The sequence below is a fragment of the Cyprinodon tularosa genome, unplaced genomic scaffold (genome assembly GCF_016077235.1).
Source record: "Cyprinodon tularosa strain WSP-4 unplaced genomic scaffold, ASM1607723v1 ctg26, whole genome shotgun sequence".
Taxonomy (NCBI): domain Eukaryota; kingdom Metazoa; phylum Chordata; class Actinopteri; order Cyprinodontiformes; family Cyprinodontidae; genus Cyprinodon; species Cyprinodon tularosa.
This window is the reverse complement of record NW_024038961.1, coordinates 1,885,818-1,901,908: the sequence shown is the minus strand read 5'-3', so window position 1 is coordinate 1,901,908 and position 16,091 is coordinate 1,885,818. Positions and strand designations below refer to the sequence as shown.

Here is a 16,091-nt window from a genome sequence, read left to right as displayed (position 1 = left end):
AGTTTTTCCACATGCTAACCAAAATGTTGCAGAAAAAAAAAATCTTAAAGTAAAATTAAACCCAACACCTGGAAGATGATAAACACCAGCTGAATGTAATAAGCATTATTTACAGTATATCCTTAAACTTCCTCCCTTAACTTGTAAAGCTACAGAAACTGTGAGCCCTTTATGTCTCATCCATCAGCGCCTCCTATTTTTCTCCCCTCACAACTACAAACCTGCTCCTATGCACAAATGACACAGCATGGAAAAAAGGAAGAGCAAATGATCAGACAATTACAGAGAACAAAACAAGACATTTACAGTCGGGGAAATTTGAGAAAGCTGTGTTAAAATGTGATAAGAAACCGAAGGAGGGAATGCTGTTTTGTTTTTGTTTTTTTAAATTCTGCTTTAAATGCAAAAGAAATACTTTATAAGCAGGAGTACTCTTAGCCACAGCTTTCTCTGATATTCTCCATTTTGGTGTCCCTGAATGCTGCGTTACCTCCATTTGCTCCTCTGCTCAATATGAATGCAGATGTGTGTGTGTGGGCGCGAGTCCCTGAATGACAAAACAGTTGAACAAAACCTTCTAGTCTAAGTGTTTTTCATAAGGATCTGATCTGCAGTGGAAGATCTGCAGGAGAGATTCCTTTGTGCGTTATTTTTTTTTGTACATATCCCATTAAGCCATTTTAGTGTCCCTCTCTGAATATGTGTATGCGTTTGATTAAGAGGCAGCGCAGCACAACATGACGGGACCTTAAGAGGTTTGTGTTGTCTGCACCAACAGGGGGGAGGGGACAATTTAGCAGGAGATTTCAGTGGACTTGGGCGCAGACTGGTCTACGTTGTTGTTGGCCGTGCCGTCGGTGTGGCCGTGTTCAGTTGTGTGGCTGCGGCTGCGACTCCCTTCGTTGGTGTGCGAGCGAGAGCGGTTGCCATCGTGGGTGTGGGAGCGTGAGCGGTTGCCGTCGGAGGTGTAGCTGGAGCCAGAAGCGGTGCGAGAGCGGGCCAGGCGGGTCATGCTGGCAGCAGGCACTAAGGAAGGAGAAGTTGATCAGAGCAGATCTTATTGATACTAGGAACTAACATTCACTTTTGGTTACTGGCAGTCATTTCTTTCTAGTTATTTTTTTGTCCAAGTCAGGAATGCCTCATATTGTTTAACTTAAAGAATCAGACTGCAATAAGAGTGTTTAAGCTTATATGCATTTGAATTTTCATTTATCAGTGAATCTAAAGAAATGAATTTAAAGAAATGGGTCAACTTATAAAACAGAATGAAGAATAAAGTGCAGACATTTTTATGAACTAGGCAGGTATTATACATTTTAATGATAAAGTTAGTAATTTGATTTTGTTTATGAACAGATAGTTTATCCATTGAACTTTTGTTTGTTTGTTTTTTTAAGATTTCATGGTTAAACTAATGGGGGGGAAAAAACCTGTTTAGAAACAATAAGATGACCCATTAGCAAAACCTTGATCTCACCACAAGGTGGCAGAAGTGCCTTGAACAGGGAGAAATATCAGTATTTTTTATTCCAAGATCAAATGCCTGCAGTGCTAACATGTATCTGATAATAATTGAACTTTATTGATCTCATATTGGAGAAATTTACCTCTGCATTTAACCCAGCCCCTTGGGGAGCAGTGGGCTGCCATCGTTGGGCGCCCAGGGAGCAGTGTGTGGTTTAGGGTCTTGCTCAGAGACCCAGAGTGGCAGTCTGGGAGTTGGGGTCAGAACCTCAGGATTCCAAGCTCTATGCCCTAACCACTAGGCCGCCACTCCCCCTGGTCAAATAGTTAGAAATACCTAAACACCCAAAAATGTTTTATTGATTACTTACTGTGTCCCATTCCCTGAATGAAGTACTTGAAAGCTTCCGTCAGCTTTGCAGGCTGCATGGAGGAGCACAAACACAGATTATCAATCTCCATGTCATAAATAAATCACTCAGTTTTAAGATCATCAACACGCTCCTTCCCTCCAGCCAACAGCTTACTGCGATATGACAGCTGCTACAAGCAGGTGCAGCTAAGTGTGCTGGATTAAAACCTGATAACTGTGGTCCATGTCTGCTGCTTCTTAATGCTCTTATGTGCCACCTTCTTACACTCCCTCCCCCCCAGCCTGACAATCTGCACTCCTTATCCAACTTGTCCTGCTAAGAGAACATCTATCTGAAAAGCAAGGGGACATACCTGATCGATTTGGGGCATGCCACCACAATCCGCCATCTGGAACAAGACAGAAAAAAATGAATATTGAGCCACATCCCCAAAGAAAAATACATATACATCACACCCATTCTGACCCAGTCCCCCATGATTCCTCTAAAATAGTGCTATAGAGTCTCAATGGTGAACCTATCATTCAGTTCAGCAGCCATTTGATCTTGATATGCCGTTAAATGGTTGCCAAAGGCAAACAGAAGTAGGTCAGTTGATGACAATCGCACAGGCAAAGTGCGAATGCAAGGACATGCTCAGCAGTGGCACCTCTGGTTAATATGTCACCAAGTAAGTGCTGACCTGCTGGAAACTTATCAGCTAAAGCGTTTCCACCAAGGCTATTATAATCTTTATGTGAATATGGGACAAGGAGGTCTAAAATGGGGACACGAGTGGAACAAAGAACAGGACACAACTCACCTTAAGAAGGGTTGTTTTGGTTGGGTCTAGCTTAGTGTTGCACTCAACCTGCAAGAACAAACGGGTCCGATTAGATAAAAAAAAAAATAAAAAAAAGTCCTTATAGTAACGTCCATAATGAAAATGTGACAGCAAATATTTTCCCCCTTTCATTAATGCATAAATATACGGGACTGCAGACAATTCCTAAGCAACAAGTAAACCCAGTTACACAAATCTCTTGACTTTAGGAGATTAAATCTAATCTGAGTCACTTGATCTGTGTTCCTGGAGTCAAGTTCAAATGTGGTGATAATCTATGTAAACTGGCATATCTTCTCCCTTTAAACAGAAGGCTGCATTGGATGGAAAGCACGTTCAGGGTGTGATCTGTTTCTAGTTCCAAGAACTAAAAGCCATGCTTTCAATTAGAAAGTGAAGAGCCAGAACCCACCACAGCATCCACAGCAGGAGAATTGTCCCCAACCACTAGCAGAGAAGGACACCTGGAAAAACAAAGAAACAAAAAAAGCATTTAAAAATCAGCCATAAACCATCCATTCCTTTATGTACAAATAGGGTAGCTTCCCATGCTTACTTAAGAGTTCTGGCATTAATTCCAGGTACCGGCCTCTCAATATCCAGATCCCTCCGGCTGGAACAAGAGAAAGAAAATTAGCATCCCAACATGTTAAAACCTTTGAGAGTCATTTTTTCCTGCTGCCTCACCTTTCATAGGACTTGACGAAGAGATGAAGGTTGAACTGGTTCATGTCGTTTAAGATATGGTGGCGGTATCTACCAATCAGTTCATGGTTGTGGCCGATCTCCTCCTTTAAAGAAAGCATAAAAATAATAATTACACATTTTAAATCCAGAATCTACCCTCAACCACGTTAGATTATAATTAGATGTATAGATAAATTAATATAAAATGGTACCTTTCCAAAGAGGTGGGAGATAATCATATCAGGCTCAGCATGGGTCCAGCCACTGATCTAAAAAACAAAAAGTTACAATGAATCTTCCAATGGTAGACAGGCAATGCTGTTCAATTCTCTTATGAAGAGATTTTAAGCCATTATCAAGAGGTAAGGATGTAAAGGTGAGCATTTTAAATGTTATACCATGTTTCATCACTAGTGGAGATTTTTATAAATACATGTGGAAAAAAACATAGTTATTGATTTGCCCTGTTGTGATGACAAAATCGGCTACATTAAATAGTAGACCGCACTGTTGGAAGCAGTTGGCGCCACTTTTGAAATAAGAACCCATTATTTTTGGATATACTCTATAATCCTAAATGACACAGATTCTATACTGAATGAAAAATACTTTAAAAATAAATAATAAAATAGTAATACTTTGATCTATAAATCTGATATTCCAGTTGCCAAAACATTGTGGAAGCTTTGTCAGAGTATTTTTTAAAAACTTCTTTCTTAGACTCATGGACAAGTCAAACCTGGATATGAATAATTCAGAGAGATCCTGATTCTTATCAATGTAAAATAAAACATTTTATCTAGTATCTGAGCTTCTAATGAAAATCCAAATCCTTTAACTATTTTTATAGCCTTCTTGGATATGGTACCTTGTGGGCAGCCCAGTCCATCCATCCCTCAGCACATGGGTTGATGTTGATCAGCATGACACCTTCCATCATATTCGGATAGTCCAGCTAAAAGAGAAAAGATAATTTTGAGCTTGTGCTTTAAATCCTTCAGGTTGTGCTGCTCCAGTGTAGTTGAGGTTCATTTTATGAGGCATGTCAACTCATGCCGTTATCCAAAATATTCTCAACAGTGAGACTCCAGTAAGTATTCTGTAAAAACGGAGGCTTCAAAAGGGTTAGAGTTGAGCTGATCTGGTAAATTCCTCAGGCTTTTGTAGCTCAGATGGACTAAGTCAACAAGTGGCCTCTTAAGGCCAAAATAATCAAAAAGTAGAAACACGAACTGTTAATCCTAGATTAATTAAAACCTGAATCATGAAGCATGCAGAGGAGGGTGAGGTGTGAACTTACAGCAAATCGGGTCAGTATGTAGGCGCCGGCTCCAATGCCCATTCCAATGACGCTCTTCAGACTGTGGTGCACAAAGACAGGTGGATACTGTTAGAACAACTTGTCAGAGGATTCCTGACAAACAGCAGTAAGAGGTGCATTGGTAAGCTGAAACTCAACTTACCCAAAGTGCTTGAGCACCAATGGGAGGGTATCAGCCAGCTGGTCCATAGAGGGGTACTCATACCTTGAAAGCATAAAGTTAAATCTACCGTTAAGCTTATCACATTTATTGCTCCTTATCGGAAGGGCACCACTATTAATGTTTTACTTTGATGCCAGGACGGCATGGCTGAGAGACAAAGTACCAACACAGCAAGAGATTACAGAGATGATAATTTGCCCCAGTGACACAGTTGTTAAATCGGTTTGTCCCAAATCCATCCAAAGGAATCTATCAATCTACCCAGTTAAAACTCAGACTGAATGATAGGGCACAGTGTGGGTTTGCTGCCTCACCCAGTGGAAAAGGTGTTAGCTCCTTCATGTTGCCCGAAGGCATCGACATGACAAACAGCAAAATGCTGCATGATCTCTGCCATGTCCTCATGGTTAAAGAGCGCGTCCCAACAGGTCTTGTCTGCAAACAAAAAACAGGAGGGCTTATTAGAAGGGTGGGATTTGCAGTTTGTTTTTTTTTCAATGAGGAATAACCCATGGTGTACCTGGTTACATGATCAGTAACCTTGAAAGAGTTTAGACTCCAATGCAACCGTGTTTGCCCCATTATGCATCAAGGTGCCCCATACTGCACCAGGATTTTCAGGTTTAGAGCCACTACTCATCATGAGACCGGTTCTACAGTTTAAAGGGGATTTTTTTCATGAGATAACAGAAAACGCTGTAAATCACTGGCAGTCTGTAGCAACAACACTCCTTCCCCACTAGTTGCTCCACACTTCCTGTAACTACTTAACGTTTACCTCTCTTTAAAGCAATTTTCCAGTTAAAGCTTAGACCCAGTTAAGAGTCAAATTAAGTTTAAATAGAAACTTTACAACCTTGATAACTAAATTTAAATACAACTTAATCACCTTATGTGTGAGTTTTTTGGTTATTTGCATACAAGTGTCCCTACTTCAACATCTTTACCACAGAAGAGAAAAGAGTAAGCCTTATAAACATCCCTGAAAACATCCGCAAGCCCACGAAATCAGTGTCATCTTGTCAGTTTTACATTTTCCTAAAAAGAGCTTGTAGTTTATGAGAGAAAAATGTCTTGATTTGAATTACCACTCAGCAATAATCTAGTTTAACAAGCAGTTACCTTTTACAGCTTTGCAGGAGATACTACATACATTAACCAGATCATAAAACTTATAGTTAGAAATCTCTGCAAAACCAACGTCTACACTTCAAAAAGAGCAAAAAAATTAAATGAAAGGAATGAAAAGATCCAATGGTCAGGAAAATCGAGTTTCCCAGCCACAATGAAGCCATTTGTAATTATTTAAGATTTTGTTTTCTTCATGATTAAAATTCAACAGACTGATCATCTTAATATGTGTAACAGTTTAAATATACAGTTAAAATAACAGCAAACTTTCAGTCAGATCTACATGGGCAGATGGCAAACTACGGTAGCTACAAATTTGGTGCTTTTTGTCAACAGAATGAAAAATAGTACATAATCTCCTATGTTTGGCAGTAAAGGTTAAATATATTAAAATTAATTGCATTAAGAATTTATTGTTTAAAAAAAAATGTATCCATTTACTTAAGGTTATCACACTAGATAATCTGATCACACATGGAACAGTCATTAAAAACCCCACCGGCTTTATTAACAGCCGTTTCATCCAGATGACGCTAAAGAAGGAGCAAGGCTTACGGTTCAGGCCGATGTCATGGAAAGTAAGGATGACTGGTCTGTCTCCTTTGGGAGCCCCCTTCATTGTGCAATGGAGTCTTCCATAAGGAGTCTCAACATCATGCTCCTATAGAGAGAAAAAAAAAGCTATTTATTCTCTAAAAGTCAGGATGAAAAGTTTCAAAGTTAGTTTGAAAGAAAATTTTCAGAAAAAAAAAAAAAAGGGGGAATATTTTTCAGTCTCTACTTTGCTTTAAAGCTTTCACTTATCCTCGCAAATTGAGTAGAATTAAAATAATTCAAACTAAGACCATCCAACTGTTAAAGTCTAAACTAAAAACCATCAAGACTTTACTTACACTGACTTCAATCTCATCAACCATCATTTCCACATCAGAATCCTCTAGAACCATGTTTGCAGGTCTCGAGTCCTAACACTTCTCTATTTAAAAACTGCAATCAGGCTCCTTCCACACTTGGTAAGCCTCTAAAGTTTTTCCAGCCCTGTGCCATGAGCTGCGTTTTATACCCTCGCCGCTTAACGGTGTGCCTTAAGCTCCCCTGCCTCCCAGGGTGCCTTGCAGGCTGGTCAAAACAAGCTAATTCTAGATGAAGACATCCTTAAATTGGATCAACCAGAGAGGGGCAGCTGACAGGGAACAGAACATGAGAAAGGATGGGTTAATGAACAGAGAGGAAACATGAGGGAGAAATGACTGCTGCCATTACTCAGCAAAATATTGGAATAAGTTTTAAAATTAATACAAGCACATAAAAAAAAAAAAAAAAAAAAGACTGGAGGGTATAAAGAAGGGGAGTTCTCTTGAATACTGTTTATACAGTGTATAAAATATCGTCCAAACTGGAAAGCAAAATGAAATTATCGCGATTTTCTTCCTAAAAAACGCCTACTTTGATGAATATAGGAGAAAATTCCAATATATAAAAAACATATTACTTTGGGGGAGTTACTTCATAGTTTTGTTTCTCAGAAGAAATTAATTGCATGTACTTTAGTAGGAATTTCCAAGGACATGCACATCCCATGTACAGGATGGGACAAACAAGAAACCACACATCTTGTTCCTCCCACCCCCTCCACCTCTACAGGACCTGCTCAGGCACGTAGGCAGGATAATCCCTACACATGTGGAAGGCTGTAACTGCACACCTTTCAGTTCACCTGCATACCCTGACATCTCTATAAAAATCTATCAGGGTAAAATACCGCTATGAGACAGAAAATGCTGCAAATGTATACAGCTTTGATACTGGGGCCAGTCAGCATGATGTTTAAGGCCTAGATACTTTAAGTGATCAGACCAATTAGAGTCCACTCAGAGGATTTCAGTATGAAGGAATTTCCCTCTTCATGCAGACCACTCCCCTGGGGTCTCAGAGGTCAAAGTGCAGAGGCTGAGAATGGGTAAAGGACTGAAGGCGATTTCTAATTCAGGGAAAAGGTTTTTGATTGTGCAGCATTTGTTTGTGATATTCATTAGTTAACAGTTAATGCAAAAAAAATAGGCTTCTGAAACAGGACGAAGGACACCAAAAGTTCTTTTTTCCATAATTCTTTATGTTGCATATCACATCCCTCAATAATTTTAACAGGGTGATATGAGACACTATATGGAAAGAAATTATGTATGGGCTTCAATTTTTTTGCAAAAGGGAAAAAAAAAAGCTAGCTTATATGAGCTGTATGTCCCTAAGAATTCTGCATATCTTCTGAACAGTTTTTTTTTTTCTCTCTTCAAAATAGCTCAAACACTTAGGTTGATTGGGAAATGGTTGCATTAAACTTTGGTCTTTAACTAGGCCTTTCTGATTCATCAGTATGGTTTTATCTAAACATACCTTGGGCTGCATGTTTGGGTACCGTAAAGGTTTAACCCAGGCACCATCTGGAATCATCATATTTAGCTTCAACTATCTTTTTAATCAAATTAAACGCTTCCCTGCCCCCTCATGCAAAAAAAAAATACCTTTATGCTACCGGCCTGACAATTCACTGTCAAACTTGAAGTGCAGCTTTTGTTTTCCCACACATTAAAAAAAATAAAAATAAAAATAAATAAAATGTTCAGAAAGGTCAGTTTGGGTCTATAGAGAACAACTTCCTACCATTTCCCCTGCAAGATGTTTCCTAAAGGTGGCTTCTTATACCAGTCTCCTCCACAAAAGTTTTACAGTTAATGATTTATACATAGCAAGAATTTGAAATCTGAACAAAAAAACTGCAGTCTTCACCGAATCATAAACATTCCCAACCAGAAAAAACATGGAAGAAGAAACGGCATAATAAAGCATGACATTACTTCAACATGCAAATAGCTGCTGCTTAAATGAAATTTTAGCAACAGAGTAATATTGCCATACATGTGCATTTATGAAACCTTACCTTGACAACAAGTTGCTGCACAGCCTCTCTCAGGCCCTGAAAGGAGAAAATGGAGTAATGAAAACATACACTTAAGTCATTAACATAATTTAATTGAATACCGTAGGGCCTAACACGGTCACTGAATGCAGTTGGTCTTTTAATGCCATGGTAAAGATAACAGGAGTCAAACAAGAGGTTTTATGGGGCTTAATACTTGATTAATCTCCCAGTACTCTTCCACACAAATTCTTATCAGTTCTAATTTCTACTCTTTATTTTTTCTTGTGATCATTTAAGACAATATACAGCATTTTTGGAATGCGTTTTTATTATTCTTATGTTTGCTGATCAATTTAAACAAATGGCGTAGAGCTTGACGTAAAAATCTTGCACCTTCTTTTGCATCTTCTGTTTTTTAGAGCTGGTGTCACAAGGCCATTTCTCCATTGTGAGATCAATAAAGTCTTATCTTAAATCAGAATTATGCACAGGCTGGTCAGCATTAGAAACTAGGTCTACGATTTCTTGTAATGCCATTTACGGTCCAGATTCTAGGAAAGGTATTGATGTTTTCTCCTAGTTTTTAGAAGCCCTCCATCTGTCGTATTAAAGCAATATTGTTTTCTTATTATGTGTGTTAAGCAAAGACTGCAGAATGAGCATCTTAACGGACCTTCGGACCACAACCATATCAGCTTGTGAGACCTTCACTGTCCCTCTGTTTGAAAAGAGGAAAAAACGTCACAGAATTTTAGTATCTTCAGCCCACTAGATTTGAATGGTTTTTATTACCATTTACCATTATGTTTAAGCATAAAACATGTATTAAAAAAAAATGTCAGAACTTCTATCATCTTTATTCCCAAAATCTGGGTTATGACCCTATTTGGGGTCCTTGATCAACCAAGGTCTTGAGATCTACCACAGGAATTAGAGTAAAGAAACATTTATATGGTTATAAAAGGGTCCCTTATAAATTGACAAAATAAAAGTGGTTGCTGATGCGGCTTGTAATATAACATTGCTGGTTAACAGATTTTGTAAAAACAAATGTTTGTATACCCAACTAATAGTTTGGATCATGATTCACCTTTGGTAGCATTCTGTGGGTCAGATGCTGAATAGTTTGGTCATCTCTGATCCCAGAGTCCATAGGGACAATAGCTGCGTTTACTTTTAGGCCAAATTTTAAAAAGCCATTAATTTAGGAGACTTAGATATAAGATAACCATGACAGTGCCATATTATTTTTGACACTATGATGACTTCATCTGTTATCAGTTTTTTAAAGTCCTTCCCTTGTGTCAAAGTTAAAAATGGGTGTTTGTTGTATTTAGGCTAGATTTTGAATTTAGGAGCCGTATGTATGGGGCTCTTACTATACAAGAAGATGAGGAATGTGGAATTCTGCAACAATTTCCTAAATGCCTTTTATTTGTATACTGCAATTAATACAACAAATTACTGCTCCCAAGTCTCCAGATGGCCCCATTTCTTATATAGCATAAGCACACAAATATACCAGCCTGCCAAATGCTGTGGATCAGTAGTTTTTTTTAACTACATTTTAAATCACTGATATTGTCACAAATAATGTTGAATGGATTGCGTAACCGTAAATCAGAGGATGGTAAAAATGTTTGCATTATTCATTTTGAGCCATACAGGCCTATCCCAAAACATTACTTCCTAAACAAGCATTCATGGAAATGAATTGGTTTTAGCCAACATACCGGTAGTTCTCTGTCAACCAACAGGGGTTTGGACTCAACTTGGATCTCATCCATTTCAGATACCTGCAAAGCCTAGGGAGTCAGAGAAAGGAGAATAATTAGCCAGGTTCAATGTGCCCTTCAAGGTTTTCTGAAGCTTAAGGTTAATGGAAAACCAAAGCTCCCTTTATGAGAAGTAATTTGGTCAAAGTTCACATCCTTTTGAACCAAAAGAAAATGGCATCTTATCACTACATAACTAGAAAATTCCTTCTTGAACATTTGTGTTTTTCTTATCCCTAAGATGCCGAATCTCAGGTGGAAATGCAATAAAGTTGTGACCTGCACCAACATGTGAATCTTGCAGACAGAAGTGAACCACACCCAGGAACTCAAAAGCACAAATTCTGGTTGCCTGTAAAACCTGGCAGATAAGGCTCATGCAACTGGCAGACTAAGAGGAAATCCAGCGAAGAGGGGAAGAGGGTAATGTGATCTTAACAACTCAACCCCCCACAGAACTTGCTTGAAGGCAGCCATAATAAACTCCTGCAGATGATTGGAGGAACTTGTGGCAGACTTGGGTATTAATTTCAAGAAGGTTATGGTCTCCCTGTGAGAAAACCAAGGGAGTCTTTATCTGGAGCATTTCAAGTATGGAAAGAGGAAGACTGACTAAATAAAAAGAAGGAAGAAGAGAGGTTGAGCTTAGCTGATCGCTCTGCTTTGTTGGAGTAGAGAACATGCAGGCTGTGACTCTGCATGCAAATCAAATTAGTTTTAAAAAAGGACCCTTTGTCTACTGGGTTGGTCATCTCCTGAGGGTCAGAGAGGAGATTGACCTCTTTTCTCTACAGCTGAAGGGAGGCAACACTGACCAGGACTCATCCACATTCACAGGAAGCCACAGACACTCTGTTTCCCAGCCTCAGACAACTCTATGCACTTTCCTCTGGCTCTGTTTGCTCTTTCTAGTGTGACGCAAAGTTCTCCGTGTTTCGACATCCAGAAAGCTAGCCCAGCTCTGAAACTATCAGGAATTCCTCAAAGCATAATTGCTGTAAAAAAAAAAAAAAAACTGATTGATCACGATTCAGTTCCAAAAGTATCTCAAACATCTTCCAAGATGCCCACATGCTCCACGCTCACACACAATAAGTAAGTGCTGCGTCCAGAATCAAAGCCAGATGAAGCAGAGTGTCAAACAACAGGTTCATTTGTCCACAGAGCTCAAAAACAGGACCACCGCTGTACTGCAGGAGCTTTGTTAAAGAGGGCAAGACATCGGCCCCCGCTGAGATTCCTCAGTCATGTGAGAAAGGGAAGCCACACTGAAAGACAGGGCAACTGTTATGGCCTCTTTTCTGACTAAAAAGGTAGATGAACTACCAAAACAACAAGGAAAGAATTACAAGAAGAACCAAAATTAAATGACCAAGAAAGAAGTCACCCACCCTTCAAACGCCCACAACACCTGTTTCCTTAATGCATGGTTCAGCTGGCAAAGAAAGGTGCATGAAGTAGGCCTATGGAGAAACACCAAGCTGCCACTAATAGATAAGGCATATCATTGGTTGATTGATTGGCTTCGTTAGGTGATCAAGTGGCCAATTATTGAAAACATTATTAATTTAATAAAAAATAAAGACAAACAGCTCCCACCATTTCCAGCTTATGAATGCAGCAATAGAAACCCTATATTACTCCTCATGTTCTCTGGTCCAAATAAAAATCTTCACATGTGCTTTGATGAGGAAATAGGATAAAACACATTTAGGCCCTGTCGAATTAAAAAACATGTCTATCTATTAAATTTTATTCACTTTTTCATCGAAATGAGCAAAAACGAATTTTGGCCAGTTCAGCTTTGATCTTACGATTAATTTTTAAAGACAAAATAACAAATAGCCCCAACTGTTATATCTATTTTTGTTGGAGAGAAAAAAAAAAAAAATTGCATTACTTCTGGCTACCTTCTACCTTCTGTGTAACATTCTATTCAGAGCCAGAATGATTGCATTGTGTAAAGGAAGCTTTTCCTCTAACATTTCGATGCAGACGGTCAAACCTGAAATCAGGACTTTTCCGCCATGCAGAAACATATTTAGGGCATAGATCAGCAGGTCACTTTAAAAGCAAAATAACAGTTAACTTTAAGCGATAACATTTCCGTAAAGCTTCTCAAGTCAGGCAGAAGTAGAAGTTGCTTATGTAATCATGAACAGGAAGCAGTGGGAGGATGTGTCTAGGATGAGCCAAAATGTGGCCCTCAACAACCAGATACTTTCACAGAACCAGCCGGCAGACCAAAAACATCTTTCCAGGACTTTTTACAGTTATTTTTTTTCTAAAAATGTAAAATCAAATAGCATTTTGGTGTACCTCTTCCCAATAAAACGCAGTGGCTAAAACCCATTAACTACTAAAGTCTATAATCACATCAATGCCTATTTTCTAGTTTTAAATGCAGAGATAAAAACATGGGGATTTAAACATCCCAAGGCAGAAACCACCTGGATCTCAAACTTCAGGAAAACACATCAATTCAGTTTTAGATTGGCAGAATCAAGTGTTTCCCTGTAGCATGACATTCACAACCCCATCAGCAGAAACATTGATTGCTTCTCTAATCTTTGGGAACTCACTTAATCTGTCAATCCCTAGTTGGGAAATATCAGCACAGGACTCAACTGTGGGATTAAGCTGCTCTAGACCTACATTTCTGACAATAACAGATAAACATTTAAGATAGGGACACTTTGGGGATGTCCAGGCCGGAAAGTAAAGCAAAGGAAATGAGGAAACATGACAGCAGCAGCTGGTGTTTTTTCATGGTGTGGGTCCTCATCTTTAAGCCCACCACAGCTTACAACTTTTTAAACAGTTGGATGAGCTCTTCAAAGCCAGAGAAGACTGGATTAAGCTCCATGTCAACATTTGAACTGCCTGGAAATGTAAACAATGAGACGTGGAGTGCCTTTAAAATGTATTTATATGTTTTTTTAATCCAATAATCTCAGTCCAGTTCCTACTCCAGCGCCCTTTATTTTAAACCCTTGTGCTTGCTTTGGCTGTCAATATTGTGGGTAAATTATAAGAAAGAAAGAAAAAGCCCATCCTTAAAATAAAGAAAAAACTCCAAGTATTCTGGGTGGGCGCGTGCCCTCAGTGACACGTGTGAAATAGGACCATCCGCTTTAGTCGTTTTTGCAACAAACTAACGCGCATTTCATTCCATACCTGCAGAAAAGTAACAGAAATGCAGACTGAAAGTCATCAAACACAACATTTTAATTATTTACTAAACAATGCATGCGAAAAAAACGGATGTGCACGCAAGATAAAATAAATAAAAACAAAAATAAAGCTAAAAGTAACCGTATTAATTTCCTTTTTATTTATAAAAAATGTCTAACTTCGTTTTCCAGAAACCAATAGTAACCACAACGTGGTCAGATGACATGCAGCGAGCCCAATCCGAGAGAAAAGGTGAGAAAAAGCTTAGTTCCGTTTAAAAGTTAGTTGGTTAAAAGAACCTACCTGTTGCTTCAACTTCTAATTGTCCCGAATCAAACAGCAAACACAAAAAGTCAACTAGAACTACCCGTCTTTTAAAAGGGAAGAAGGTTTGCCTTTGTTTATAAAGCTCAGCGCATGCAAGGCGGATGTAAGGGGGGGAATTTATAAAGGCTGGTGGGGGGAGTGTGCAGCACTGCCCACTTCTCTACACCACTGTGTCTATTGGGCAACAGCAGCTGAGGGATTGCTGCTCTTTCCAGCGGTTTGCATGAGGGAAAGTGCTCGAAATGTTACTCTTCTGGGTTCTACATTACTTCACTATATATATTATTAAAAGTATACATTTTAGAAATGAAGTTCAGTTGAAGAGCAAATTAAGCTTTTTGAAAATAGCCTTGCTTAAATGATCAGATCACTTCATTTTTGAGTGTCTTTCAACCAGCCTAACTTTTAGGGCGTGCATTCTTGAAGTATCAGCAGCTGAAAATTGCAAAAATGTGTTTCAGACACCAGATCCTCAAGGGTGACTGTAAGGAATGCTGCCAGAATAACAGTCTAGTTTCAAGCCAAGACAAGTCTGTACAAAGGGAAGCCCTTCCTTCACCAATCTTAATTTTTTTTCCCCCTCTCCTTGACAGTCACCTACATACAGAATTAGGTCAAAGCAAGTCTACAGCTAATCTGTGGACAGTTATTGCCCTCACAAATAACATAAATCAGATATCCAATCAGCAGTTACGGCTCCTTTGCAAAAGTATTAATGTCATAAAATCTTTTACGTTTTATGGCCTTAAACCGTGATTTTGAATCCATTCCAAAACTGAAAAGTGTGGCCGACATATGTATTTAACACCCCGTGATAAAAATCAATTGGAACCACCTTTCTTCACATGTCATCACAAAATACAGGCCTGATTGTGCTGTAATCTCTGAATAAATGCAGCTGCTCTATGAATAAAAGATTCTTAAAGGGTTTGTTGAGGAACATTAATGAAAAAGTGGAGGTCTGGCAAAAAGCTAAGAGTTTAGGTTATACAACAGAAAATTGTAAAGAGCACTGCTCAGTCAATCATATGAAAATGGAAAGATAATTAAGCGGAAAGCAAAAAATTATGGGACAGACTAAACAAGGTGAGCATTGAGGATTGAAATTGAGAAATCTCTAAGGGAGTAACAAAGAATCTGTCGGCCTGATAACAGTGGATGTTGCAGTCAACAAATCTGAGATCCATTAATAGAGCAGCAAAAAGAGGGTTGTTGTTAAAATACATTTAGAACATTTAATTATGGAGAAGAAACATGCCCTTGGAAGAGATGCTTTGGTCAATTTTTAGTTGAAAAAAATATTTAATTGAACATATAAGTACATTTCTGGAGAAAAGCTTAACTTTTTACATGATCCTGAAAACACAATTCCCACTATGAAATACGATGGTGGCAGCATTATCTGATAGGGATCCATTTATTTTGAGCGGGGATGACGAAGCTGGTTTGAGTTGATTTAAATGTATATGTAGCTGAATACACTATAGTTTTGTTGGAAAACTGTTAGAGGCAATTGAAAAAACAAAAATTCTGAAAATGAAATGAAGGTTCACCTTACAGCATAGGAGCAACCGTATATGCAAAGTAAGACTGACAAGGGTATGATTTACATCAAAGTATGCCATACTCAGACGTTGTGGTGACAAGGACACCTTTGTTTATAGATGTTGGAGATTGATTGATGTTTTTCAGTGTAGCCCTGTTTCTCTGACTGTGACTAGCTGGATGTGCTCTCTTCGGTCGATGCAATCAACCGGTTTTCCTTAGATAGATAACTTTGATTCAATTTGACTGTATGATCTGGTGAAATGTAAAGTGCTTTGAGATGAAATGTGTTGTGAATTGGCGCTATAGAAATAAACTGAACAGAGCTAAAATGAATTTAATTGAAATGAAGGTCAAGCTAAAGAGCTTCATTGAAGTCAAGAT

At 38.7% G+C, this 16,091-nt stretch overlaps 1 protein-coding gene across 2 annotated transcripts; it reads right to left on the bottom strand.

Moving 5' to 3' along the window:
• Positions 1-647: 647 nt before the first annotated feature.
• ndrg1a (N-myc downstream regulated 1a) lies at positions 648-14,294 on the bottom strand. Of its 2 annotated transcripts, XM_038288681.1 has the most exons (16): positions 14,139-14,294; positions 10,620-10,691; positions 8,905-8,940; positions 6,522-6,627; positions 5,150-5,270; positions 4,815-4,877; positions 4,652-4,712; positions 4,220-4,306; positions 3,564-3,620; positions 3,352-3,455; positions 3,221-3,277; positions 3,077-3,128; positions 2,644-2,691; positions 2,194-2,229; positions 1,839-1,890; positions 648-1,026 (listed from the first exon to the last, which is right to left on the bottom strand). In XM_038288681.1, the coding sequence occupies exons 2-16, from the start codon at positions 10,671-10,673 to the stop codon at positions 794-796; spliced, it is 1,167 nt and encodes a 388-aa protein (XP_038144609.1). In that variant the 5' UTR covers positions 10,674-10,691; positions 14,139-14,294; the 3' UTR covers positions 648-793. The 2 variants fall into 2 exon arrangements, with proteins under 2 accessions (XP_038144609.1, XP_038144610.1); XM_038288682.1 differs by lacking the exons at positions 8,905-8,940; positions 10,620-10,691; positions 14,139-14,294 and adding an exon at positions 6,860-6,971.
• Positions 14,295-16,091: the final 1,797 nt, after the last annotated feature.

Bases quoted from the DNA above. Each gene is read 5' to 3' on its own strand.
- ndrg1a (XM_038288681.1), bottom strand. From the start codon at position 10,673: ATGGATGAGATCCAAGTTGAGTCCAAACCCCTGTTGGTTGACAGAGAA. The intron at 8,941-10,619 runs GTATGTTGGCTA...TTCTCCTTTCAG, and splicing joins TGGTTGACAGAGAACTACCG to GGCCTGAGAGAGGCTGTGCA. The intron at 6,628-8,904 runs GTAAGGTTTCAT...TTCTCTCTATAG, and splicing joins TGCAGCAACTTGTTGTCAAG to GAGCATGATGTTGAGACTCC.